Consider the following 27,730-nt stretch of genomic DNA (forward strand, 5'->3'; position numbering starts at 1 on the left):
AGTAAATTGAAGAATACTTTGAATTTTTTTGTCATATTATTGAGCTGTTGGCGGATGTTATTGGTGTATGAGGTAATTTATTTGTATGGAAATAATCGTCATAAACCTATTCGTAAGAAATCGCGAGCGAGTTTTCTCCCCCTCGATTTTTTTCCCGACACATTTGGCTTAGTTGGTGGCTTAGTTGGTTAAAGTGCCTGTCTAGTAAACAGGCGATCGAGGGTTCGAATCCCTCCGAGGCCTGCATTCACGTCTCCGAGCATGATTGCATCTTTTTTTTGCTCCAGAATGTCGCGAATAAACAGCCATTTGCGTCAGGAAAAAATTTTTTTATCGTTTATGCAGAGTGGAAGCGTTAGTGAAATAATCTTCATAGAGCCATTCTCCCCAATTTTGCCCAATTGAATCCATCACGACTGCAGACAATTGCGGGATGAAATATTTTCATTGATTTTTTAAATGATTTTTCCCCCCCGAACAAAATTACGTCACTCGTAGAAACTCGACTGCCCACTAAATTCTCCATTCTACTCCTATTAATATAATGCAGTGGATCCATAAGAATTTGATTACACTGCTGAAGAGATCGGGTAGCACTTCCTGGTCATTTCGCTATTATTATGATTTCATTGTTCCCCCAACAATGCCAATTCCTGAATCATTATAATTAGAAAAACATTGATGCACGTGTGGTGGAGGCGATTTGAGTGCCCATGAAATCGTTAAGCTGGTAAAACTCAGAATATCACGTCGTAAACGCCGAACTTTTAGCTTTTTTTTGCTAACCTTGGAGGTCGCGGTCATCTCAAAATTGCTTAAAATGAAATTTGGGGCAACGCGCATACTTTTAATGTCACACTGTCTATTTTCGGTCCACAGCAAGTGCATCTTTTTTGTTCCGACAAATTTAACTTTCTCACGGAATTTTAGAGAATTAAGATGAGGACAAATCACTCATCTTCTCACGGTCACACTGACTAATTCAATTAAACTTATCTCGTTGTTGGGAAAACCAGCGGGATTTTTTGGTCGAATCCCTCCAGGATATCCGCTCGCAGGCGACATTGCAGTGATAACCACGTGGGAAGGTGAATGTGTGATCGATAAGTCTATAGCAACTGCGAGTACTCGAGAAGCGCAGAGTGTTCATAAATTATTTAATATAATTTAATAATGGGAAATACGGAGAGTAATGTAACGAGTGGTGTTAAAAAACAGACCGACACTTCCTCTATATTGCTGTACAAACTGGTCGACCTGAAAGGTGAGAGGCATATCCATTCGCATATCCATGAATTTTGAAACACGAAATCGAAAAAAAGAAAACAGAAGCACTTTGGAGTCTCTTTGAAATGCAAAAATGGTCTTGTGTCATTTTGCCGTCCGTCTGCATCCCTTTGAGAGCAGATGGCAATTGAACAGACAAAAATACATCAACATTGAACTCGGTCTAAATTCTCAAGTAGCGTTTAATGGACTGAAAAGTCAGATTTTTCCCCCGACTGCGTGGGAGCAAAGTATTTTTTCCCACCAGCTGAATCGTACATCATCTGTTATTACTCCTTTTTCATTCTCTGCTCCCTGAAATTTCGTAGGCGGTGGACTGCTCGTTGACATGATGAAGAGGGCAACGCAAACAAAACAGTACGCCGAACTGGATCACGCGATAAGGACCAAGGTTGAGCCATTTCTTTACAATAAAGGAAAAGGGAAATGGATTCCAATTTCCAAGCTCGTTTTGTTGAGGAATAAGGAGCGGCCCCGGCATAAAATGGTGAATGATCAGGGGAAAATAGCGGACATGTTTAAAATTTCTTCAAAAATATCAATGTTTCTTCAACAAAGTGTTTACAGAACTGTTTATTTTCCCCGATTTCTCACAGCTCCCGGTGCTCAAAGCCATGGAGAATCCTGCCGATTACGATGTCGACGTCGACATGAAGGACGAGGTGATCGACGAGACGAAAATCGGTAATTTAGAAACGAAAAATTGCCTCGAACTTTTCATGACGCATTTCTCTTTTTTCCCGAAGATAAAAGCAAACACAGACTGGTCTGTTGGAATTTGAGTGATCGTGGGGCAGTTGGTGAAACGATTCTGCATCTGTGCATGCTCAACGCTACCGCACTCCACGCCGATCTGGCTAAACGACTATTACGCTTCTATCCGAACCTTATTAATGATGTTTATCTCAGTGATGAATATTACGGTAGTGTTGCCAGTTTATTCACCGTTAAAATAACCTCGGCGGAATAATTTCCGATGAATTCCCTCACCAATTATTTCAATTATTCCTTTTCACAGGGGAAAATGTACTGCATATAGCAATTGTTAACGAGGACCCAGCGATGGTGAAATATCTGTTGGATAGTGGAGCGGATGTGCACGAACGTTGTTTCGGAAATTTTATGTGTCCGGAGGACCAAAAGGCCTCGAGGACAGACAGCCTCGACCATGAGTGGCCCTCTGTCACTCCTGAAACCAATTATGATGGGTTTGAATTTTTCTTCATCTCTTCATGACCCCTTTAGCCCTTTAGCCCTTTAGAAATTTATTTATTCACTCAGCTCAACTAAAAAATATATCTCTGAGATGTGAATAATAAAAAGTCAAGTGTCCATTTTACTCCTATCGAGACACAGATCGTAGAATGAGATATCATGGATTTTTCGTTGATTTTTCACAGATATGTTTACTGGGGTGAATATCCGTTGAGTTTTGCCGCTTGTCTGGGTCAAGAGGAGTGCTACCGTCTGGTACTGGCCAGAGGTGCTGATCCCGACAAACAAGATACTAATGGTAACACCGTACTGCACATGCTTGTGATTTATTCCAAAGTGGTAATTCATTTATCTCAATATTTTCGGCGAGATTGTGTCACTTGCAATTTGCAGTAACGATCAATCGTCGTTTTTATCTCGACTGGTGAATCATGCGCGTGATATTTTTATTCAAGACCACTTTCGATATGGCGTATGAGGTCGGCGCTTCCCTGTCGATTCGGAACAATCAGCACTTGACACCTCTAACACTTTCGGCTCGATTAGCCAGAATCGAAATGTTCTTTCATATTATGAATATTGAGAGGGAAATTTATTGGCAGATTGGGAGCATCACTTGTGCTGCATATCCTTTGTCACAGTTTGATACAATTGATGTTAATAATGGGACCATCAATAATACTTCAGCCCTGAATTTAGTGGTTTTTGGGGTATGAAGAGGCGAACGATTCGTTGATTAAAAAATTGAATAATCGTTGCTCTTGATTTTAGGAGACAGAGGAGCATCTGGAACTCATGGACGGCGTTCTCATTGATTTGTTGAACGCAAAATGGAATACTTTTATCAAATCGAGGTAATCAGTGCAGAGCCATTATCACTGGTGATTCAACGGCATTTTTGTTTGCAGATTCTATCAACAATTTTTTCTCTTCTGTTTCTACTTCGTCTTATCTCTGATAAGTTTCGTCCTTCGTCCGGGTCCTTCCCCAACCGACTCATCTGGCAATTCCACAAAACCCACTTCAAGCTCTGATATGAGCTCGAGTCGAGCCCCTGCCCCGACGTCTACCAGTGCCAATGGCACAACTAAGAGCCACGAATTTGGTCAACTCTCTAGGGTTATTCGCCAGTTAGCAACTACCTTGGCCAATAATTTCATGGCGAGTATGAATGCAACACCCGCCAGTGTCGAGAATTTTATCTCGAGAATTTCAGATAACATCACGTTAACGCTCAAGGATGCTCTTAATTTCGATCTTGTTGATAATTCTGGGCTGATGGCGGGTGAGGGGAGGAGGAATGAGAGCGTTTATGGACAGGTGACACCTTCCGCTTTTATTATGGATTCCGCACTTGATGAAGAATGGTATGTGTAATTTCAGAAGGAAATCCCACGCACGAAAAAATTTCTTTGAAAGACCAAGCGAATTCCACAGGACATTCCATTGGATTTCGTTTCTCTCGGAGAATTTTGCTGCACTAATGCGCCTTTCTTAATAGCGAGTGGTCAATGGAAACTACTTTGCACGGAGAGAAATGTTCAGTAAAAATTACGGAACTCACAATTCGCTCATTGATTACGGAATCCACTCAGAAAATTCAAGTGACGGTATCGTAATTTTCGCTCAGGAGATTTGCGGTTGACGAGTCAGGTTTTCCGTTTTTCCAAGGGGAAAGTCGACTTTCGCCAAAATCGAATTTTTTAGCCGGGTGAAGGTGGATTCCAACTATTTAAGCGACGAGCTATTCAGAACTCTCAAAAGTGTGTGGAAAAAGTGAAAACTGAAAAAGTTTTTTTTTTCAGATTTTCAAAGGGTCAGATTTTCCGTTTTTCCAGGGGGAAAATCGACTTTCGCCAAAATCGAATTTTTTAGCCGGGTGAACGTTGATTGCAACTATTTAAGCGACGGGCTATTCAGAACTCTCAAAAGTATCCTATTCTAAAAAGAACATACGCCGTAAGCTATAGCGGAACGCTCATTCCTCGAATTTCATTGGTCGCACATTCGGATTCGCCCACACGTGTTCGACTTCGGTCGGCTTTCGGTTTTCATGTCACGAGTTGTCTTTTACACGATTGTTCTCGTCAGATAAAAATTACGGAACGCTCGGTAAAAATTCCGTGACAGTTCCGCAAAATTTCCTACAACCACATTGCGCTCCGGAATTACGGAAAAGATACGTAATTTTTATTGAATATTTCTCTCCGTGTATAGAATGCAATTTTTCCGTAGAAACAGAAGTTGAAGTAAAGAATATTTTTTTAAAACATATTCCCACATTTTTATGGTGCATAAAAAAAATGTTAAGGCATTAATGTTACATGTATGACCCGAAAATATTCAAGCGTGAAACTACCTCCAGGTGGGAAGATTTGACAGAGGTATGCAGATTAATGCAACTCGACTCGTCAACCGCAAAAATAAGACTAACAGCGGAGATTTTCATGGAGTTCGGTGCGATACTCTACATCCTCGCGGCCCTCCGAGAGGCCCGATTCCTCGGACTCAACATGTTCATCGAGAACCTCGTGAGACTCCCTCTCAGAATTCAGTCCTCGATCGCAATATTTTTCGGCAAAAAGCAAAATTTCAATTTTAGATGACAGCTCCATCGCGCGTCATGTTCCTCTTCTCTTGTTGCATTCTAATGTCATTTCCCTTCTTGCGTCTTGCATGCGCGGACAAAGTGGAGGACATGCTAGCGGTTGTTGTTATGCTGACGACAGCACCGTACTTTCTATTTTTCTGCCGGGGATTCAAGACAGTGGGGCCTTTCGTCGTTATGATTTACAGGATGATCATGGGAGATTTGCTACGATTTGTGACGATTTATCTCGTTTTCGTTATGGGCTTCTCGCAAGGTGAGATTACATTATTAAACTCTGAAAGGCGAACTCATTCTTCATTTTGAATCGTCAAAAAACACTTTACAGATTCAGACAAAAAAAATTCCCTTCAATTTTTTCCCCTCTCGCAATTTAAAAACTCTATTGGATATCCTTAAATGTCGAGCGCAAATGCTGTATATCATCTCACTAGCAGTCTAAACATTAATTCGGCAAATATTTTTGTATCCGAGTGAGCGATGAAAATAGCACATTCCACGGACGCTTGTGCAATGCAAAAATTTCACTCAATGTCAACAGGAAAAAAATCTTTGTAATTAAATTTCGATTGACTATTTACCACTTGTATCATTCCACTGACGTCATCGCACTACGATGCATTACTCCGCGCTGACGACTTATGTAGATCATTTGACATTGACATAATTTTCATGTTTTCCATGTGACATAGCGTTTTATTCTTCCTTGAATCGATTAATCGGGGGAATTGAATGATCATATTTCCAACGATGTTGCACTTGAAAATCAGCATCTGAAAATTTTCTCAATGCGTATGGCATGCCTGCGGACTGCTGGCGAGGCCGATATTGCGTGGGCTCCGGCAACCCATGCATCACAAGAGACGGACCGTCAGTGATTGATCAATGTCGCGCACTTTACTTATATTACTACACCGTGATTCATCGAGAAGGCAATGTGCCATTGACTTCATACTTGAGCAACATGCTACAATGGCACGTGCTGATTGAGATAATCGTAGAGTGACATAAATATCGTATCATGGGTTATTATTACACGCGTTTGACGGGACGGGGTAATTATGTCATTACGGGAGGATGCGTGCATTGAATTTCATTTCATGTTCTGACGTATGAACAACTGCTGATAGAGAAATTCAATTAGAGATTTTTAATCTTCGAATTGTTTGATTGAATTCAATTATTTTTTAAAAATCGTTTTTCCATCTTCAGAAAAGAAAACTGCTCAATCCCATTTCCTAAATCTTCTGTAAAAACAGAAACTGTTTGATTTTTCCGGAATTTCTCAATTGTTTAAAATCGTAAAATGTTTAATGATTCATATTCCATTAATTTCTAAAAAAAATTGGCAAATATTCTAATGTGCAACTTGAATTATTGCACACAGCCTACTACATAATTTTTTTATCCTTCGATAATCCCCAAACACCCGAAGGGGTGGACGACACAACGAGCAATCCCATGCCGTCACCGATGGAGAGCATAATGGCAATGTTTCTCATGAGCATGACGAATTTCGGTGACTACTACGGGGCATTCGAGAGAACCGAGCACGAGATAGAGGCCAAGGTTTGCTCATTATTAAGATGTAGCGATTCAATTTAGATAAAGTCTTTAATTTATTCCTTGGCGATTTGTAGTGTCTCTTTGTCGTGTACATGGCCATAGTGGCTATACTACTGGTTAATATGTTGATCGCCATGATGGGTAATACCTATCAAAAAATTGCGGAGACGCGAAATGAGTGGCAGCGACAAGTGAGTTACTTTCGGGATTTTTAATTGAGTGACGGAGAAATGGGCTATTTTCATTGATTATTCATTGGGTGAATTTATCAGTGGGCGAGGATCGTTCTAGTTGTTGAGAGAGGTGTAGCCCCTGCGGAGAGACTCAAGAAACTCATGGATTATTCACAACCCATGTCCGATGGACGGAGGGCACTTGTGCTTCGATTACATCAATCCGTAATTGCATTATTCTTTCGTTCTCGGTAGACCAGTCAAGATAATAATTGGGATTTTAATTGTACTCCAGGAGGAGGACAAAGAGGACATGAAGGAGATTTTGGAGATGAAGAGGACTCATGAGAGACTCTACAAGAAGCGAATGGCTCGGGAGAACAAAGAGTGCGAGGCGATATCAGCCTCGAGAGTGTGAAATAGTTTTTCATTCTGCATCAAGCAGATTTTTCCAAATCAAATTATTATCGATCAATAAAAATTATCTTTTTCCAACTATTCGGAGAATCTATCATTTATATTTATAAAAATTCAATCAAATGTTGAACGAAGAATTACAGTTCGCCTTTCTTTATTCGCAGATAGTATTCTAATCGTTACCATAGCAACAAACAAGTGCCTCCACTCGAACCCATCTGGTTGATCTCAATACACTCCACGTCAACAAGAGTAATTTTATTCAGTCAGAAATGAGTTTCTTGAGGCAAAAAATTAATTTCAAAGACCTAGAGGAAGAACTGCAGAGTGCAGTCAAGGCGGATGAACTCTATAAATTACAGAATGATGCCAAGTTGAGAGCTGTTGAACAGAACGTACCCAGTTATGAGCAGTTCAGACAAATGGTATGGATAATTATTCTAATTTATATTCTATCATAATTTCTTGCTCTCCTCTCACTCAATAGGTGAAAGCTGCACATTTAAAGCCGATGGATAAGAAGAGAGGAATGAGGAATTCACGTGTGAAGGAGTTTGAAGATGCGAATTGAAAAGCCGAGGCGAAATTATTCACTGAAGTATTCCAATGGAAATGAGTTTTGGAAAATTAAATTTTTTTGGGCATTTTAAGTCGACTATTTTTTTCAACATAATTAGAAATTAAATCCTACAGTTACAAAACAAAAATAGATCTTTAAGCGTTGAATTGTCATTTGAGAGGTGAATAAATGCGGAATTTGATGAAAAAATTCGGATGATTTTGGAATTAAAAATTGTTCATTGACCCCTCGACCCCAAATTATCGTATCGCGTAGATGAAATAACTCGACTATTAATTGTTAAAAAGTATCATCATGCCTTATTTATCATCTTCAATACAGTTGTCAAGGTTCAATACATACCCCTCGATACCGGCAGTTTAAAAACTCCACTGGTTTTGCCTTGGTGGCGCAAGCTACCGGCTCTGCGACTCCTCTAGCCATTCTCAGAATGACGTCACTGTTCACTCCGTCAACACACGACACATGTATATAACACTCGTCCGTTGTTTATCTTGGCTCACCGATAGTCAATCATTTTTCAATTCACCGGTTTATAATTGAGTGCACTATTATTTCACTATTTGTCATTCCAAAGTGATAATTCGAGAGAAAGAATTATTTAAATTGCTGGGACCTCGGTGAAGATCTCACCGAAATAAACAGTTGCTTCCAATAACAAAGAGACTCGAGGATCGCGCAGTTGCCCAAGTTGAGACATTATTGCATAATTAATTACTCTTACCAATTAAAGTGTCTCTAGATCTTCCTGTGGACTTTTTTACGGAATTAAATGGTCATCTGGAGGTTCGAATGAACATTTTGGTGCCAGTGGATGTGGAAATAAGTGAACATGTGTCAAAATAGTTGATGATGATCTGCAAAATATGCAGATTTTTTTTTATCCACGACAATACTTCCGAGGAATGCAAAGTCTTTATCACTGAGTCGCGAGAGAATGAGGTTAGAAGAGATGCCACTGCGACTCAGCTCGGACGATCGCAATTTCGAAATGGACGAGGAGACTGACTATCTTCTCCAGCCCTCCGACGACAATTTTCCGCCCATCATCAAGAGAAATAGAAGAATTAACGCGTGCACTGGGTTTTTTAAACATTTTCTCTGCGGGTGAGTTCATTCAACCCTCCCGACACTTTGACGATCATTTTGCGGATGAAATTCCCTTCATTTATTCGCTTTTATCCGCGGAAAAATTCAACTGCACTGACTGGTGAATTACGAGTGAAAATTTATCGAATGATTATTCAATTCCGTTGGGTTCCAGGGGTTCCGGAATTTATTCCCGAACGATTTAAATTTCTCAGCGGGTTTTTCAAGCCACCGCCACCTCGCGGAGGTTCCATTTGACGTTAGAATAATAATAATAGTCTGTGTGCTGTCACACTTCCAGGAAAATCGTCAATAAAGACAGAATAGTACGAGCAATCGCGAATGATAAAAGAATAGGTTTTATTGGAGTATTTGAGTGTTTTATTGCCCCTTGGGCGGATTTTTAATAGATTCGAGTTTTAATAATCAGAGAGAGGACGTTGTGAGCTCTGGCTTTAATCGATCAATGTGAAGTAATGTGAGGGAAGTGCGATGGAGACACAGAGTAGTGTTTTGAGAATGTCGAAGGAGGATATTCCGCTGATATCGAAGCCTAGGAGGGGTGTTTCCTGGATGAGGTATACCTCCATCGCACTAGATTAATTACTGCCGTTTTACTTCCCTTCAATATCAACTTTTCGTAATTTAATGGGTTGACTGCGCAGTTCTGTGGGTGTGTGTGCGTGTAGTGATTCATCAATAACGGTTGATATCTCCCTTGATTATGGTAATTTCTTATCGATCTTTGAGCGTATTTTTAAATATTCCGTAGGTGCTGCAGCTGGATGTGGAGACGATGCTGCAGGGAGCGGGAGCTCAGGGCCCGGACTATTCACATCGGAAAACCAGTGGGCGAGAAATTTCCCACTAATGTCATCAGGAACCAAAAATACAACATCATAACTTTTCTACCATTTGTAAATAATTTTTATGGTCTCATTTTGAGGGAGAAGAATGTGGAGTTGTGGATAAAATGTTCTTTTCTCTAGATTCTCAATTCAAAAATGAAAAATTGAATGTATAATTTTTTTTTCGCAGGTTCTCTTTCAACAATTCAAATTCTTCCTCAACCTCTATTTCCTGATAATGGCGAGCTCTCAGTTCATCCCGGAAATAAGAATTGGCTACCTGTACACCTACTGGGGACCACTGTGTTTCGTTCTAGCCGTGACAATCTGTCGTGAGGCAGTGGACGACTTTCGTCGTTACAAGAGAGACAAGGAAGTGAACGGCCAGAAGTACAACCGACTCGTGCGAGGCTCTGACGTTCCCGAGCTGGTTCCCAGCTCGAAACTGAAGGTCGGGGACATGATAATCGTGGAGAAGGGGCAGAGAGTGCCAGCGGATCTAGTTCTCCTCCGAACGACCGAGAAATCCGGCGCCTGCTTCGTCAGGACAGATCAGCTCGATGGCGAGACTGATTGGAAGCTTCGGCTGACGATTCCAGCGACCCAGAAACTGGAGAGTGACTCTGAATTATTCGACATCAAAGCGAGCCTCTACGTGGAGAAGCCCCAGAAGGACATCCACAGCTTCATAGGGACCTTCACCAGGGAACACGGAGTTGAATTCATTGAGGAGAGCCTCGGGGTGGACAACACCCTCTGGGCGAACACCGCTGTTGCCTCAGGCTCAGCTCTCGGAGTGATCGTCTACACAGGACAGGAGACAAGATCCCTGATGAACCACTCGGCCCCCAGATCGAAGATAGGACTGCTGGACCGAGAGATAAATCAACTGACGAAAGTCCTCTTCGCTGCTGTCATCGGTCTGGCCCTCGTCATGATGTGCCTCAAGGGTTTCAACGGCCCTTGGTACAGATACATGTTCAGATTTATTCTCCTGTTCTCCTACATCATCCCCATAAGCCTCAGGATCAACCTGGACATGGGCAAAACCTTCTACGCCTGGTGCATCCAGAGAGACAAGGAGATCAATGGAACTGTCGTGAGAACAACCACAATACCAGAAGAACTGGGCCGAATCTCCTATTTGTTGAGCGACAAAACTGGAACCCTCACGCAGAATAAAATGGTTTTCAAGAAATTACACTTGGGGACAGCTTCGTATGGACAGGAGTCCTTCGACGAGATATCCACGGTCTTGAAGAATTATTACCCTGCAGAGGGGGGAGTGAGTGCTGAAGACAGGGACGTGAAACGAAAGAGAAATGTTCAGAACACCCCGGGGATATCGGGCAAAGTCAGGAGGTCGGAAAGCACTAGGATCTACGAGGCTGTCCATGCTCTTGCACTGTGTCACAACGTCACTCCAGTTTACGACGCCACAACTACTAGTGTGAATGACGACTCGAGTATCACAACTGTGGAGACAGTGGACACAGGGTCGATTCAGAGTCAGACAGAGTCTGATCAGCACTACTATAATTTCGAGCAGACCAGGAACTACCAGGCATCGAGCCCCGATGAGGTTGCTCTGGTCAAGTGGACTGAGGAAGTCGGTTTGACTCTCTTCCAGAGGGACTTGAATGCCATTCAGTTGAAGGCTGTCAACGGGGAGTTGATGAGCTACGCGATCCTCCAGATATTCCCATTTACATCGGAAACCAAGAGGATGGGGATAATTGTTCGGGACGAATCCACTAAAGACAGGGAGATAACGTTTTACCTGAAGGGGGCTGATGTCGTCATGTCAGGGATCGTGCAGTACAATGACTGGTTGGATGAGGAGTGTGGAAACATGGCTAGGGAGGGCCTCAGAACCCTGGTCGTGGCGAAGAAGAGTTTGTCTGAGGAGCAGTATTTGGATTTTGAGACCAAGTACAATGCAGCGAGGTGTGCAGTGAACGACAGACCTTCCAGGGTAGCTGCAGTCATTGAGAGCCTCGAGAGGGAGATGGAGCTGCTCTGTGTGACGGGGGTTGAGGACAGGCTTCAGGAGAGGGTCAGACCGACGTTGGAGCTCTTGAGAAACGCCGGGATTAAAATCTGGATGCTCACTGGGGATAAACTGGAGACTGCCACCTGCATTGCCAAGTCTTCGAGACTCGTTTCGAGGACCCAGGGGCTTCACATCTTCAAGAACGTCGTCACGAGGACTGATGCACATTTGGAGCTCAACACATTCAGGAAGAAACAGGATTGTGCTCTCGTTATCAGTGGGAATTCCTTGGATGTCTGTCTTCAGTATTATCAGACTGAGTTCATGGAGCTGGCTTGTGGGTCTCCAGCCGTCGTCTGCTGCAGGTGTTCACCCACTCAGAAAGCTGAAGTTGTCACTCTCATTAAGAGTCACACTGGCAAGAGAACAGCCGCTGTGGGGGACGGGGGCAACGATGTCTCGATGATTCAGGCTGCAGACGCTGGCATTGGGATCGAGGGATTGGAAGGGAGGCAGGCCTCACTGGCCGCTGACTTCTCCATCTGCCAGTTCAATCATCTTGCTAATCTTCTGTTGGTCCATGGGAGGAGGAGCTACAAGAGGTCTGCAGCCCTCTCGCAATTCGTGATTCACAGGGGACTCATTATCTCCACCATGCAGGCAGTTTTCTCAGCTGTTTTTTATCTGTCCTCTGTCGCACTTTATCAGGGATTCCTCATGGTGGGGTATGCCACCATCTATACCATGTTCCCGGTTTTCTCGCTGGTTCTCGATAAGGACGTGTCTAGAGGCGTTGCCATCAAGTACCCAGAGCTGTATAAAGACCTCAGCAAAGGGCGATCTTTGTCGTACAAAACATTCTTCATGTGGGTCCTCATCAGCATTTATCAGGGGGGAGTCATCATGTATGGAGCACTCATCATGTTCGAGGATGAGTTCATTCATATTGTCGCCATCAGTTTCTCCGCTCTTGTGCTCACTGAACTGATCATGGTGGCTTTGACCATCAGAACTTGGCACCACATCATGGTTATTGCTGAGCTCATCTCTCTCGCACTTTATCTACTGTCGTTATTCGTTCTGAAGGACTACTTCGATGCCGAATTCATCACGACTACTGATTTCTTCTGGAAGGTTCTTGTTATTACGTTGGTATCGTGCTTTCCTCTTTATGTACTCAAATTTCTGAGGAAGAAATTTTCACCCCCGAGCTACACTAAGTTATCGTAATTTCATTTCTGTATATAACAACGTGTAAATTATTTTTTATAGCGAGTGAAATATTGATAAGTATTATTATCGAATTTAATCGAGGGGAAGTGTAAAATTTTCTGGCTGAACGCAATTTTTTTTTGTTGAAATCTAGACTTTGGAAATTTCTGCTTTTCATTTAATGAAAAAATCTTTTGTAATTTGTGAATCGATTATTCTCCTAGGAGTACGAATAAAATGTTGATAGAGGAATTTATTCTTACTTTTATTCTGTTGGTTTTATCTTACTGTTACGTTTAAAATTTTTGCTGCATTTCTGCCTATTTCTGTGTGAATTTCTGTTACTTCTTTTTGAGTTAGGGTACGCTCCATGTGTCTGTAAATTATTCGGTAACAGTGGGACGTTTTCTTCGTCTTTGAGTGAGTGAAATTATCGACAAGGGAAATTTGCTCTATGACATCACCACCGATATCACGGGCTAGATCGTAAAAATCGTTTGGGGAGAATTCTCGATTCTCTGGTAACCAAAAGCTCAAGTCGTTGGCGCACTGGGGGTAGACACTGATTGGCTGTAATTCGGAGAAACGAAATGTCAGATGATTGTGAACAATTACTCGATGTACACTTAGAACGTTGAAGGAATAAATGAGTGAATTATTTAATCGTGTTGTACCTTGTATGTTACTGGTGTGCTTGGATCGTCGAAGTTGAATTGACTTAGAAATCCAGAGTCTGTGCTGGAGAATAGTCTAATGTCTGGGATGTTGTACAGGCACATTGCGAGTCTCTCCAGCCCTAGACCGAATGCCCAACCAATTCTGTCGTTGACTCCCGAATTTTTTAGGATTTCCTGCCTCATGATGCCACAGCCCAGGACTTCCAGCCACTGATTATTGTGGAAGACCTCTAGCTCCCAGGAGGGGTGGGTGAAGGGGAAGTACTGGTCTACCCAACGACATTTTACATCTTTGACAGAGAAGGAAAGAAAAAAGAAGAATATGACGATTTTTTTCAAAGCATTTTTTCCAGCTTCAAAACGAGATTTAATAATAAATTATTAATTTGATAATTAATAATTAAAAAAGCTTCTGGCATGTTAAAATGAATAAATGAAGAACATGCAGATTTTTTTTTTACTTTCACAGCATTTTTTCCAGCTTCAAAACAAGATTTAATAATAAATAATTTATCATTAAAAAATTAGTCAACAGAATTAATAATTAAAACAGCTTCTGTCATGTTGAAATACCTTTTCCAAATAATGCCTGAGCGAGTCCCACCAGATCCCTCTTCAACTGGTGCTCCATAATCTTGGTGGCTTCTAAAGCATGTACAGCCTGCTTCTCATCGCTCTCCTTCCCCCTGTTCTCGAACAGCTCGAGTCCCTCAGGATTACTGACATTCTCAAATAACTCCTCAGCATTGCATAATCTCACCGCATCGACCTGATGAAAAATCGGGTAGTGAGTGGCATCGATCTCATCTCTTCTGTACACATCCCCAATGACGAGAAAATTGTTCAGTCCCATGGAGATCAGCTCGGACTGATGGGCTGTCGTGTGAGCCCTCAACAATGTCTCATTATTTATGTAATAACAATCGGTTTTGCTCCGGCTCGGGTGATCCTTCGGGATCAACAGGGACTCGAAGTTCTGCTGGACAGACACTATCGGCTTCTGATTGTCGAAGACACTGAACAGAGGGTTTCCGCATTTGTTCCTGTAGTGACTGTAAAAGTAATTCACTATTCTCTGACGAACGTGGGACAGGGGGTGATGTTTTTTCGTGTGCAGATTGCGCCCCAATTTTTCTATTATTTTCGGAGTTATATTCGTCCACTCGTCGGTTGCATACTTCTCCCCCAGAAGTTCCACCTCGTTTGGGGATTTATTCAAGTTTCTCGCTGTGCAGAAATCCTTTAATTTGATCAGCTGTTGCACTTTCAGCGAATTGACTCTTCTTCGAAGTGCTCCGAACATTGTTCAAGTGTTGAGTCGATCCGGTGAAAAAAAGACATGTTTACGAATGAAATTTTTGTTCGACGTTGGCGCCACCACGTGATGAATTTCAGCTACTTTCCGTGGAAAACGCAATGAGAAAAAATAAGCAAGGGTAGACACGTAAATGGTCTTGAATTGTCATTTTAGTAAGGAAAATCCGTGAAAATGTTGATAGCAACTTGAGTGGATGGTTGTCGTTATTTGTGGTAAAGTGCCTTCAGTTTGTGGACGCCTGCAGTGAAGGGGAATTGATGCTTTGGTGGTGACAGATGTCATCGGGGATCGGTTATCATTGAGAATTTAGTCTGTTTTTGACGTGTAAGTTGCCTTGAAAAAACAAGTTACTTAATTCCGTCTTCGTCCTTCCCCATCAGAGAAACATTTTTTTATTGTCAAGAAGAATAATTGTCGCTTTGAGAATTTTATCAAATCACTTCTTTTCTGGGGCAAAAAATCACGAATGATGAAACCTGATGTTTTTTCGCGTCAATTGCGCGAATATTGGATTCACAGAGGTACAGTTATCGTTGATCATGACGAGTCATTTCTATAATTGTAAATATTTTCTGGCCAAGTGAGGGAGACGACCTTCTCCTCAATGGCATTGATCAGCAGTTCTCTCCATTCTCTCCCGGAGTTTTAGATTTTTTTCTGATAAATTGTTGAATGTCAAACGCTTAGACTTTCTCTTAACCTCAACTTTTCACTGAAGAATGTCGGAAAATTAATTAGGGACAATTTTTTAGTTTGCGAATGGTAAATGCAATCTTCACTGCACCTCTCACTGGCCCAATTTACCCTCTTCCATTATTTTTAATACTGTTTATGGCAGAGCTTAAAAAAATAGTGAAGGTATTATTGATCTTTGATAAAATTCAAGTTTTAATGTAATGCGTCAAAACATCACATTTGAGAATGTCACATGTGTGAATGTAAAAATTACTGTGGAATAAATTTTTGTGAGATAATTTAATCTGAAATGTTAACATTTCCATAAACTGACATTATTTTTTTGTGACTCCTTGACTCGCAGATTCTAATTTTGAAGAATGACGTTGATCGAGGGAGTGGGTGACGAGGTCACTGATTTTTTCATTGTCGTTGCTGTTATGGTAGTCGGATGGCTGGCTTGGTGCTCCACAAATATATCAGAACAACCCCTCATTCGAACTGTTCTAATCCTCCAGCACAGAACACGAACTCGAATCGCTGAGTTGAGGGCTAATCACTCAACAGTGATTAGTGATAATTTCACGACTAGAGCGTCGAGTTTCGATGAATCTACAGCTAATGAAGAAACTGCTGAGCCTATCAGCCAGTCCCATGGCGAGGCTGAACAGACGTGCTTACTGGAAAATCAAAATGGTGAAGGATTATCTGCACATTTATAAATATTCATTTCTTGGGGGAAAATAATTATTTGTGCTTTCCAGTTCCTCAAACATCGGAGACTTCGACTCCTGCAGCGACTGGTGGAGCAGCCTCTGAGGAAGTCCTCATCCAAGCTATGGATTCAGGGACCGAGGAGTCAGAATCGAGTGATGACAAATTGGAGAGTGCAGAAAAACCAGAGACCAATATCACTGAGACTGCTACCTCTGTCTCCTGTTCTCCAACTGAAGCCTCTGTTGATTCTATCGATGGAGCATTATTGCATGAGGGGGAGGAAATCGTTATTAAACTCAAATTTATCAACGATGACCAGAGGATTGTCAGTGGAAGGCCCAAAGAAATGCTTGGAGACTTTAAAAAGTGAGAGAAGAGCAGCAAATTTTTTTCAAAAAAATCATTTTACTCGTCAATTTGTTCCCGAGTTATTCGGCATGAATTGATTATTGTTCTCCTTTCAGACGTCACTTCCAAGCAGAACTGGACTCTCAGAAACGAGTGAGATTAGTATTCAATGGTCATGTACTTCAACCAGACACTGACACCTTGGAGCAATGTGGCCTCTACAATAACTGCGCTGTGCATTGTCTAGTGCATCAGCAGCGTGCAAATTCAGGGAATACAAACACTCATTCCTCGAATGCCGATTCATCCTCCTCGATTTATTCGAATCCCCAGTCATTTCAGAATATGCCAACAGGGGCTGGTACGTCAGTGCACAACGAATGGGATCTGAGCAGGTTGCTCGTAGGATTGATAACTCTTGTACTGATAATAGCCTGGTACTCGCGATATTATTATGCTCAGTTGTTCACTGCTGCTGCAACAATAGCACTTTACGTGTTAACGGCAGTATTCACACTATCTGTTGTGGGACATTTTTTTCCTGATCAGGACAGTCTGAGAAATATCGAGTAATTGTTGCTCTTCATTCATTCGATTCCTCTGCTTTTCTCTCATTATTTTATTTTCTCTTGTAATTTTTATTTATAAAAAATTTCATTGTAACTTAATCAATTTTTTTTTTTCATTGTAAAATATTTTTATACTTAGAATTCTGAATTTTGGTGATCAATTATCTGTTGTAGAATTTTATTCCAGTAGATGTGTGAATATACTTTATGGAAATATTTGATTACTGAATGGATAAATAAACACTATGATGATCATGTTGCGTGTTGAGGAAATTAAACGAAATAAAGTAAGAAAAGTATTATTTAACTGTTTATTCAAACTCTTCGTTTACAAAATTCTTCTGCCCATCCACGAAATAAATTAGAGAGAAAATTTTTCACTAAACTAGTTCTACATTGGATGATCCACACAGTTCAACTTTCTTTTTCACGTCTTCGGAACTATTCAACACGAATCCCTAAGGGTTTTCAAACAGAACTGAGTAATTTCTACTATCAACCTCCACATTAACAAATCGACAAAACGGTTTTTGGCTCTCTCCGGACGTTTTTCCAGGGGTCTCACCAGCTTTAACAACGAATATTGTCTTTTTGTTCAAGTTTTGACACTGGAAATCGCCCTCCACCCTCTTGCCCTCGAAGAACACGTCAAAGTTCCTGGCGTAGAGGCCGAAAATGACGTCTATCTCACGCCTGAGCTGCTGCAGGGAAATTCCTGTTCCATTATTCGGGTTCTCCAACAAGACAGTGCCATTCACACTGTTCGCTCCATACCTCGGCTCAATCCCTTCGACGATGATGTTCACGTACTTGGAGGCAGGTTCATCAGGAGATTTGCTCCCCCCTTTCCTCACCAACACCAGCTTCATCTCCACTCCCTTGATCTTCTGCATCTCCTCGATGATGACATCCCCAACAGGTGCCCCCTTCATCTCCCTCTGAGGAGTCTTCGTGATCCCCTCAATAAACTCCCTGTAATCCCCAATGACTTTGAAAAGAGAAGAACCTTTGTCCGATATTTCGTAGTAGACATCAGCCTCGTCGGTGGGCACCAGTTGCGCCTTCTTCCTGAGTTTCTGCACCCTGTTGATGATCTCCCTGGCAATGCCCTCGTGCTGCATGCTCTCGTCAGGCGTGACATCCAGGAGAATCAAGACATTCCCCTCACAATGTGCCTCGTACCTCATCGACAATTGCTGGGCCGTTGGTCCGGAGAAACTGAACATGAGGCGAAGGTCCTCCTCCCCAAGTTCATGATTATTAACGACGATTTTCTTCGTGACTAAGAACTCCTGCAGTTGAGCATCAGAGAGGTCTTTGATGGCTTGAATTATAGCCTTGAATTCACCTTTAAGCCTGAACCCAAGGGTTTTGTGATCAGGCTCTGCCCTCAAACTGACTCCATACTTCTGCTTGTCAGTTGTCACTGTCAACTCCTTGACATTGAGCTCCTCCAGGATGTAGGACTTGAGACTCACGATCTCCTCGAGAATCTTCTCGTCCTGATGGATCACGACAATCTCTGGAAGGGGATATTTCACTGGAATTGTCTTCCTGTCTCTGACGATTCTCCCAAGCTCGATGACAGTCTGCATGTACGAAACAGACCTCTCGATTTTTTCATCAATCAGTTGTGGATTCGGCTCAGGAACCATCTGGTAGTGCACAGACTCTGCTAATTCTGATTTAGGGGCTCTCGGGAGGAGATGGACAATCCTCTGGTACATGAATTCACTCAGGAACGGGGTGAAGGGCGCATTGATACGAGTCATTGTGTAGATCACTGAGAAGAGAGTGTTCAGAGCTCTTCTGCAGTCCTCGGGGCCATTGTCACTCTTTATTCTCCTTCTGTTCATCCTGACGTACCAGTTGGTCAGGTTGTCGATGTATTTTATGAGCTTTGGTACCACTGTGTACAGTCTGTAGGCCTTCATCTCCTTCTTCAGGAATTCCAGGAGAGTCTGGGTGAACGAGACAATCCACTTGTCCATGATGTTGTTAGAAATGTTGTTCACTTCGTTCTCACTCTCGTTGTAAATAAATTTCGTCTTCTCCTCGGTCTCGTATCTATCGATATTCTGGTGGAGGAACCTGAAGGCGTTGTACCAGGGTAGGAAAACGTCCTTGATGATGTCCCTGACTCCTTCCTCCTTGAATCTCAAGTTTTCAGCCCTGACAACAGGTGAATTGATCAGGTAAAGCCTCAATGCGTCAGCCCCAAATCTGTCGACAACCTCCATGGGGTCGGGATAATTCTTCTTGCTCTTTGACATCTTCTGGCCGTCGGATGCCAGCACCAGGCCGTTACAGACGAGGTTTTTGAACGGTGGCTTATCGAAAAGAGCTGTCGAGATGACGAGGAGAGTGTAAAACCATCCTCTGGTCTGGTCAATCCCCTCAGCAATGAAATCAGCAGGGAAAGTCTCCTCAAAGTCCTTAACTTTCTCAAAGGGATAGTGCAGCTGTGCATAGGGCATAGATCCAGATTCAAACCAGCAGTCGAAGACTTCAGATACCCTACGAAGTGGTGGATATCCAGGTCTTCTCGATGGAATCGTCAAGTGGTCGATACTCTCCCTGTGGATGTCAGATATCTTCTGCCCTGTCAATTTCTCCAGCTCTGCGATACTCCCAACACAGACGACCTCTTTCCTGTCTTCAGAGAGCCACAGGGGCATGGGATTCCCCCAGTATCTGTTCCTGCTGATGGCCCAGTCCCTGGCGTCTCTCAGCCAATTACCAAATCGCTTATCCTTGACGTAATCAGGCACCCAGTACGTCTCAGAGCTCGAGGACAGCAGTTTATCTTTGATGGTCTCCACTCTGATGAACCAGGAGGGCACTGCTTTGTAGATCAGGGGAGTGTCTGATCTCCAGCAGTAAGGATAGCTGTGAGAGTGCCCAACGTACTTCACGCACTTTCCAGACGCCATGAGGTTCTTCACAATCTCCTTATCCGCGTCCTTCACGTAGAGCCCCTTGAAATCCGTGACCTCAGGGGTGAATCTTCCCGTGCTGTCCACTGGACAAATTGGCTCCTGATCCCTGGTGATGATGCCAGCCTCGAGGCAGCATCTGTAATCGTCCTCTCCGAAGTAAGGTGCCTGGTGAACGACCCCCGTTCCAGTGTCTCCAGTGACGTAATTGTCGTTGAGGACCCTGAAGGCGTTTTGTTTCTTCCTCAGGTGTTCGAAGTAGGGAAAGGGGGGCTCGTAGCTCTTTCCCTTCAGTTCTGACCCCTTGACCTTCCCAATGACCTCGTAAAGATCGTTGGATTTGTAGACCCTCTCCAGGGCGACCTCCAGCAGAATAAACACCCTCTTCGAGGCTTTATCTCTGACCTTCACGTACTCAAAATTGGCGTTGCAGCAGAGGGCTAAATTACTGGGCAGGGTCCAGGGGGTAGTCGTCCACGCGATGATGCACACGGTCTCCCCATCCGGACCTTTCTCATTCAGAAGGGGAAACGTGATGAATACGGACGGGTCAATAACTTGCTTGTAATTCTGACCCGACTCGAAATTGGATAGGGGGGTGTTGCAGCCCGTTGAATACGGCATGACCTTCACCCCCTGGTAGACTAGACCCTTATTGAAGAGCTCCTTGAACACCCACCATATGGACTCCATGTACCAGGGGTACAGGGTCTTGTAGTCGTTCTTAAAGTCGATCCACCTTCCCACCCTCGTCACTATTCTCTCCCACTCACCTGCGTACCTCATCACGATTTTTCTGCACTCTCTGTTGTAGTTCTCAATCCCCATTTTCGCCACGTCCTCCGGCCCCTTTATCCCCAGGGCCTTGTCGATCTCGAACTCCACGGGGAGGCCGTGGGTGTCCCACCCGAACCGACGCTCGACGTGGTAGCCCTTCTGGTGGGCGTACCTCGTGACGATGTCCTTGATCGTCCCAGCCAGGATGTGGCCGTAGTGGGGCAGCCCCGTGGCGAATGGAGGTCCATCGAAGAAGGAGTATCTGGGCTTTCCCTTCGAGTGTTTGAGACTCGTCTCGAAAACTTTGTTGTCCGTCCAGAACTTGAGGATCTTCTGCTCCTCCTGGGGGAAGTTTATCGTCTCGGGGAGCTTCTCACGCATTTTGTCATGCGTTTTTCCGGCTCTCGGGACGTGACAACTGCCGGCAGGGCGAATACGAGGACTGGGTGATGCAAGCAGGTGCAAGCGAGGTTTTGAGGTTGTATTTGAGGTATACTTGGACTGCACTATAGCACACGGCGATTTTCAAGTGCACACCATGTGTGGGGATCCGCCGAATTATTTTTTTCGTGGATACTAAGGAGGTTGGAATATCGGGAGCACTGCACACGGTTCTCAAGGAGGGGGCACAGCTTGTTATCTGCACTTTGATGTGTTTAGCAAATTTTTGTTGATGTGTTTTGTAATTTGACAGCGAAAATGTCCGAGGAACTCTTCGGCGGGAATTTCAAGCGCTCGCTTCGCCATTTTCACCGTCTACCGTGCTGTTGTCCATTTTCCCTAGAACAATTTGTCGCCACATGGGGATAGGCTGTTTTATCTTCGGGGCTCACACGGATGCAACACGACCATGAAAAGTGACACGAAGGGGACACAATGAGGATCATTTAACAGTTTTCTGGCTCCTCGGACGCCTTTAAGAGGCTTGGACTCTTGTCAGTATTGTAATTGTTTAACGAACAATTCGGGAAAAGTGTACAGAAGTCGTGGGGAATTCACGCTGATGCGTTTTTCGGGTTGACTCGGTCGGTGACAGGATATCCCCCTCGCCCGGTCTATCGTATTTTTTTTTCGTCTATACACACACACAGCCTCCGCACAACCCCGCAGAAAGGTGTACACAAGTGATGAACCACAAAAGTGATTCGCGAATTCTCGGAATGGATTGGAGAAATCCGGACGAGGATTATGGGGAAATTTAAGCTTAAATCGGGTGGATTGAGGTGAAGAAGGAGTTTAGACGATTGAAACAATGCAGTGCTCTGAGAAATTTTAGGTGAAAGTGGTGGTGTAAAAAAGGATAGGTTTCGTACTATATTGGATTACCAAAAGTGGCAAGACTGGATATTCAGGATTTGAGGGGAGAATTGTCATTTTTTACTTGTAATTAATTTTGTTTGGGGAACGAGGGAGATGGGCGTACATCAACGATGTCCCTCAAGCTTCCGAGAATCATTTAAAATGCAGTAGTTAGTGGCCTTCGTGCATTTCGAGTCCTCGAGCGGATGGAAAATGTCAGTCACATAAAAGTCGCACCGATTTCAAAACACTAGGTGAGTCTAATTAAAGTAATGATTCAGGTGAGAGGTGGGAGACCAGTTGAGAAAATAAAAAATATGACAAGTTGTGTCTTTCATACCGAGATATGACTGCCAATTAAAAAGTTTTTCTCGTGTTTTTTGAAAGTGCTGATAAGGATTATCTGTTGTTCAAATTGTGGATAAGATATATTCTGTAATAGATTGAATATTATTTTACCAGGATTCCAATGAATTAATTTGCATCGGGAATAAACATCTTGTCCCCTGGGTTTTTCCATCAACAACTTTTTATCTCTTGCCATGGTACATCAGCACTGAACGATCATTTAATTTCCTGTGCAACTGCCTCTTGAACTCAGATCAAATAATTGATAATTTGTGATCACTTGTCTTCATCAGCGTCTGTAAACCCCAATTTCAACCCCCAGATTTCCTCATCATCGCAATCGAAAAATGGCGGAGGAAGAGGGCACCGAGTGGCTCCTGGAGCTCCTCCACGACGTTCAGCTCTCGCAATTCTTCACGAGAATCCGCGATGACCTCCAGGTGACTCGTCTCCACCATTTCGACTACGTCCAACCGGAGGACCTCGAGAAAATCGGCCTGGGGAAGCCGGGGATCCGAAGACTCATGGACGCCATGAAGAAGAAGAGAGCCTCCCAGAAGAAGAAGAACCTCATCACGAAAATCCGTCCAGGGGGGAGTGCCAAGAGCACTAAACGTACCTCCCAGCCTCTGGAGGCACCAGTGTCAATTCTCACCTGCTTAATCCAAGACAAAGACGTGACATTATCAATTAAATTGGGGGACGGTAGTTTTGGGGTCGTCAGGAGAGGGGAATGGAACTCCCCAACAGGTAGAACCCTTCCAGTAGCTGTCAAAGTCCTGAAGGCAGACGCCCTGACCCAACCCTCGGTGATAGAGGATTTTGTCTCTGAGGTGCAGGCCATGCACACACTGGACCATCACAACTTGATTCGTCTTTATGGGGTTGTCCTCTCCTCCCCGATGATGATGGTGACAGAGCTGGCACCTCTGGGCGCTCTCCTGGATTACCTGCGAAAGCAGTGTGGCCACATTTCAGTCTTAACTCTCTGCGACTACTCCCTGCAGGTCGCCACAGGGATGGCCTATTTGGAGTCCAAAAGATTCCTCCACAGAGACCTGGCCTGCAGGAACGTCCTCCTGTCGTCAGTCGACAAGATTAAAATTGGGGATTTTGGACTGATGAGGGCACTCCCCCAGCAGGAGGATTGCTACGTAATGACTGAGCACAAGAAGGTCCCTTTTCCCTGGTGTGCCCCAGAGTCTTTGAAATCCAGACAGTTTTCACATGCATCTGACGTGTGGATGTTTGGGGTGACTCTCTGGGAGATGTTGACCTTCGGAGAGGAGCCCTGGGTGGGCCTCAATGGCTCGGAAATCCTCAGGAAAATCGACAGGGAGGGGGAGAGACTTTACGAACCTGAGGCCAGCCCTCCAGCAATGTTCCAGATGATGCTCAAGTGCTGGGCGAAAAACCCAGCTGACAGACCCACATTCGCAGCTTTGAAGGAATCCCTGACGTCGATGGTACCCAGTGTGATGAAGGCATTGAACAAATTCGAAGAGCCTGACAAAATGACCATTGAAAATGGCGATCAGATCGTGATTATCGATGGGAGGCCTGAGAACTACTGGTGGAAGGGGCAGAATCAGAGGACTTTTCAGGTTGGACATTTCCCCAGGTGTCTCGTGGATCCCATGAGGAGAAAGCAGCCTGAAGACATCAGCAAACCTCTGGAGAATTCCTTCATTCACACTGGGCATGGGGCTCCTTTTGGGAAGAGCTGGGGCAGTCCTCAGTTCATCGACGACGTTTACCTCAGGAATCCGATGGAGCCACCCGATGTAGTGGGCGTCACTCCAGCTGACAAGAGAAAATTCCCTGGGCAAAAGTCGAAGAATCAGTTTAACTACAGGAAATTCCAGAACGACTTGAGATCTAGTCCGATTAAAACGAGCAATGTGCAGAATCACGAGGGGAGTCTGATAGATTTATCCCCCGAGGAGATGGCCAATGCTGCCAAGCCCGATGCCACCTGCAAGAGGGTCGTCAACATATTGGACGAGCCGATTGAGGCCTCTGGGGGGAGACCCGAGCAACTTTGGCCAGAGGACGAAGCCAGGACTTACGCCAATTTCCCAGGGAATCAAGCGCAGAGTGATCCTTTCGACACCTCCAGGGTCTTCCTTGGAGGTCCCGTCTCTCGATATTACTCTCACGTACCTCAGGACCACATGAATCATTATCTGAAGACTCAGCAGTCTTACATGAACGTTGAGACTAGTGAGGTCTCTGCAAACGTCCAAGGAAACTCAGATGTCAATAGTACAAATTTGGATGTTAATCAATACTCTTTCGACCTCAACAAGGATATCAGATCGGAGAATACGAATTTGAATGTCAGTGGGAGGGCAGAGGGAAATGGATACTCTGTTCAGCACTACAGTGAGGTTGATAAAGTGTCTCCAGGTGTCGCGAGTCAGATAAGTTGGCCTGAGGATTTGCCAGAGGAGCCCCAGACCTACACCAATGTCACTGCCAGACCCAATTTCCCAGTTGTTCCACCGCCACCACCGCCCATCGGTCCCAACGAGAGTCCGCCCAAACCTAAATCCAATGTGGATATTGCTCAAAGTATGGGGGAACTCACGATCGATGTGAAACCCCAGGGTTCTCCGAAGAAATTGGATCCTGCTTTCCTGGCTGAGTTGGAGAAGCACCTGGGGGCGAAAGAGGTCTGCAAAAATACGAATGAAGCCCCTGGAGGCTACTCCACAGTCAATAAAGCCCAGGAGGGGGCTTCCGGGGGGATTCCCATGCTCAGACCTCCACCCCAGAACTCCAAATCAAGATCTCCTAATGGGGAATTGAGGGGTTCAACAAGTCTGCCCTCCAAAGTTCAAAATTCGTGGCAGAGTAAAAACACGAATGTTCAGCGACCCCAGAGTCAATTAATCCAGTCGAGTTCACAGAGTCAAATGGTGGAGACCAGTACCGACATGATAATCGGGCAAATGTGGCAGCAGGCGCACTCCCCTTTGTCTCACAGCCTCCAGAGTGAGAGGAAACATCAGCCTATTTACGCTCCTTCTTCCGAAATTCAGCATGACATGAGGAATCACCAGAATCTCCCGCCACTTGCTCCTCTCACCGTACCTCAGAACGACCAGGGACATCTCCTCCTCCAAATAGCCCCAAACATGACAACCAATACTGCAAATTCAGGGAATTACAATTATTTCCCACCTCAGCAACCAAACTACAATTTTCCCCCAGCCATTCAGGCTCCAAATCCAGGTCCTGGGGTCAATCACGTGCAGAATGACCTCGTGCCGACTAGAGCCGCCCCTCCAAGGCCAAATGTTTCTGCTGCAGGGACTCTGTCTGAAAAAGTTTACGCAGAACTCCGAGAAAATGTGCCAAATCTCGATCAGTTGAGTCAGAGTGAGTTCAATACTCTCTACAACAAAACAGTTCAACAGAATATCCTCAGGAACAGTCAGGGGATGTCCAACGGCAGACAGGCCCAGACTCTCCCTCGGAATTATGCCCAGGAGCATCCCTTTGACTTTAGCCCCAGCTTGAAACAGCCCCCAGTGTACAATCCTCCACCAGCGTGGAGTCCAATGAAGAGTGGGCAGAATGGTTACTCGCAGAATCAGAATCTCCAGAGGAGCATTAGCTCACCGGGACAGAGCGGAAGTGCCAATCTGATGCATTTCACACCGACGAGACCAGCACCTGGGCCTTCCGGTGGGCACTCGGGTGGGGCTGGCAGATGTTTGCTGCCTCAGATGAATGAGACGGTTATTAATACTCAATTGGGAACGTGTGCCGCTGCTTATCCCGGGGGGATAAGTCCTCCTCTTACGGGAGCTTCACAACAGCTGGTCATGTCGTTGAATGACGAGTTCAGGGCTAGTAAAATTATGAAAGTACAAAAGGATGCGGGGGATGCCTCGCAGCAGGAAATTCTCGCTGCGCTGCAGGCCACTGGCTGGGACACTAGCCAAGCTGCTAGGCAAATTATCAAGGATAGACAGGCCAAAATTGATAGTCTCACCAGGTAAGACAATTTTTATAGATTCACATTTTTATTCTGAAAAATCATTGTGACGAAATCAAATAAATGGAGTGCAAGATGTAAAGAGAAAAATTTAATTAGTAGTTTAATTTCTCATCTCATTGTTTTTTTCCTTTTGACTCGTTGCAGATTGGGACTGGCTAATAGACACCAGTGCGAAGGAGCTCTGAAACAAACCGAGTACGACGTAGAGCTAGCTGCCTCCCTCCTCCTCGACAGGGCAAGATAAGAACAAATAACTAAATATTGACTATTATGATTCAAGAATATCATAGGCCAATTAATGATAGACTACGAATAATCAAACTGATCATGACGATTGGAAACTGTTAATTTAAATCAGATACACTGTGATATGTGCTACTAAAGGCTCTAGATTTTACGTGTCCAGGATTACTAGTTTTAGAGGATTCGGTGGAACTTCCGGTTTGCGGTCAGTCGTTCATAAGTCGTATTCTGAGAGATTAGATGATGGAAATGAAACAAAAATTATAAAAGTGATTCAAATATTTTTATAAAGAGGTGTTGCGGATTAGTTGAACAAATGCTCTTTCTGTGGATCAAAAACTCTTTTTGATTTTTTTTTTACAACAAAGCTGAGATTCTCTTGGGCAAATTAAATTGTTCCCCTCAATCGTCAGAACAACGAATTGTTAATTCGTGTTCCCTCGAGTAATACTAACTGTTCGCTTAAGCGTTATTTTTTCTCCTAGCTTAATAGCCCGTTTTATATATTTATTTTTACGTTTATTTGGCAGGCGTTAAATACAAGAGAAAAATGCACAGGTAACGTAACAAGATCTTTTTGATTTATTTTCTCATGTATTCTAAAAGTATTTTCATATTGTTTCATTTACTTTTGTGACCAAAAAATCGTGCATAATAACTCCAACACTCGTCTCCAATAATTTTTAAATTTCAATTATTGGAATTTTTACTTTATAATTTTAAGGTAACGTTAAATGACATTGTGATCTGCATGTTAATGAGTGTTGCGGCATGGAAATAGATATTACGGAAGTAAAACTGATTGGTGCTTCCAAAATACTCATTT

The 27,730-nt window shown here is 43.8% G+C and overlaps 6 protein-coding genes and 1 non-coding gene across 9 annotated transcripts; 5 read left to right on the forward strand and 2 right to left on the reverse strand.

The window, feature by feature from the left end:
* The first annotated feature begins 165 nt into the window (after positions 1-165).
* Trnat-agu lies at positions 166-243 on the forward strand. The gene has a single exon. It is a non-coding gene; the product is annotated as a tRNA-Thr (tRNA).
* Positions 244-1,173: 930 nt separating this feature from the next.
* Positions 1,174-7,226, forward strand: LOC107038553 (transient receptor potential cation channel subfamily V member 5). The gene is made up of 14 exons (XM_015257724.1): positions 1,174-1,264; positions 1,596-1,774; positions 1,884-1,971; positions 2,034-2,210; positions 2,306-2,495; positions 2,688-2,841; positions 2,958-3,212; positions 3,274-3,356; positions 3,411-3,869; positions 4,868-5,033; positions 5,105-5,366; positions 6,498-6,679; positions 6,751-6,867; positions 6,949-7,226. The coding sequence occupies exons 1-14, from the start codon at positions 1,174-1,176 to the stop codon at positions 7,102-7,104; spliced, it is 2,559 nt and encodes an 852-aa protein (XP_015113210.1). The 3' UTR covers positions 7,105-7,226.
* A 1,067-nt stretch (positions 7,227-8,293) lies between these two features.
* Positions 8,294-13,651, forward strand: LOC107038552 (probable phospholipid-transporting ATPase IIB). Of its 2 annotated transcripts, none has more exons than XM_015257722.2 (3): positions 8,294-8,953; positions 9,708-9,852; positions 9,974-13,651. In XM_015257722.2, exons 1-3 carry the CDS (start codon positions 8,784-8,786, stop codon positions 13,004-13,006), a joined length of 3,348 nt encoding a protein of 1,115 aa, XP_015113208.1. In that variant the 5' UTR covers positions 8,294-8,783; the 3' UTR covers positions 13,007-13,651. The 2 variants fall into 2 exon arrangements, with proteins under 2 accessions (XP_015113208.1, XP_015113209.1); XM_015257723.2 differs by lacking the exon at positions 8,294-8,953 and adding an exon at positions 9,219-9,513.
* LOC107038554 (probable phenylalanine--tRNA ligase, mitochondrial) lies at positions 13,233-15,175 on the reverse strand. Its single transcript, XM_015257725.2, has 3 exons — positions 14,239-15,175; positions 13,663-13,955; positions 13,233-13,558 (listed from the first exon to the last, which is right to left on the reverse strand). The coding sequence occupies exons 1-3, from the start codon at positions 14,966-14,968 to the stop codon at positions 13,268-13,270; spliced, it is 1,314 nt and encodes a 437-aa protein (XP_015113211.1). The 5' UTR covers positions 14,969-15,175; the 3' UTR covers positions 13,233-13,267.
* On the forward strand, positions 15,039-17,612 carry LOC107038555 (transmembrane and ubiquitin-like domain-containing protein 1). 2 transcript variants are annotated; one of them, XM_015257726.2, is made up of 4 exons: positions 15,039-15,307; positions 16,023-16,354; positions 16,423-16,741; positions 16,840-17,612. In XM_015257726.2, exons 2-4 carry the CDS (start codon positions 16,039-16,041, stop codon positions 17,294-17,296), a joined length of 1,092 nt encoding a protein of 363 aa, XP_015113212.1. In that variant the 5' UTR covers positions 15,039-15,307; positions 16,023-16,038; the 3' UTR covers positions 17,297-17,612. The 2 variants fall into 2 exon arrangements, with proteins under 2 accessions (XP_015113212.1, XP_015113213.1); XM_015257727.2 differs by lacking the exon at positions 15,039-15,307 and adding an exon at positions 15,322-15,504.
* LOC107038550 (isoleucine--tRNA ligase, cytoplasmic) lies at positions 17,581-21,740 on the reverse strand. Its single transcript, XM_015257721.1, has one exon. It carries the CDS (start codon positions 21,384-21,386, stop codon positions 17,751-17,753), a length of 3,636 nt encoding a protein of 1,211 aa, XP_015113207.1. The 5' UTR covers positions 21,387-21,740; the 3' UTR covers positions 17,581-17,750.
* A 101-nt stretch (positions 21,741-21,841) lies between these two features.
* On the forward strand, positions 21,842-27,727 carry LOC107038638. Its single transcript, XM_015257859.2, has 3 exons — positions 21,842-22,558; positions 22,975-26,658; positions 26,806-27,727. Exons 2-3 carry the CDS (start codon positions 23,000-23,002, stop codon positions 26,903-26,905), a joined length of 3,759 nt encoding a protein of 1,252 aa, XP_015113345.1. The 5' UTR covers positions 21,842-22,558; positions 22,975-22,999; the 3' UTR covers positions 26,906-27,727.
* The last annotated feature ends 3 nt before the right edge of the window (positions 27,728-27,730 follow it).

The sequence above is a fragment of the Diachasma alloeum genome, unplaced genomic scaffold (assembly GCF_001412515.2).
Source record: "Diachasma alloeum isolate Michigan unplaced genomic scaffold, Dall2.0 Dall_scaffold_00285, whole genome shotgun sequence".
Taxonomy (NCBI): domain Eukaryota; kingdom Metazoa; phylum Arthropoda; class Insecta; order Hymenoptera; family Braconidae; genus Diachasma; species Diachasma alloeum.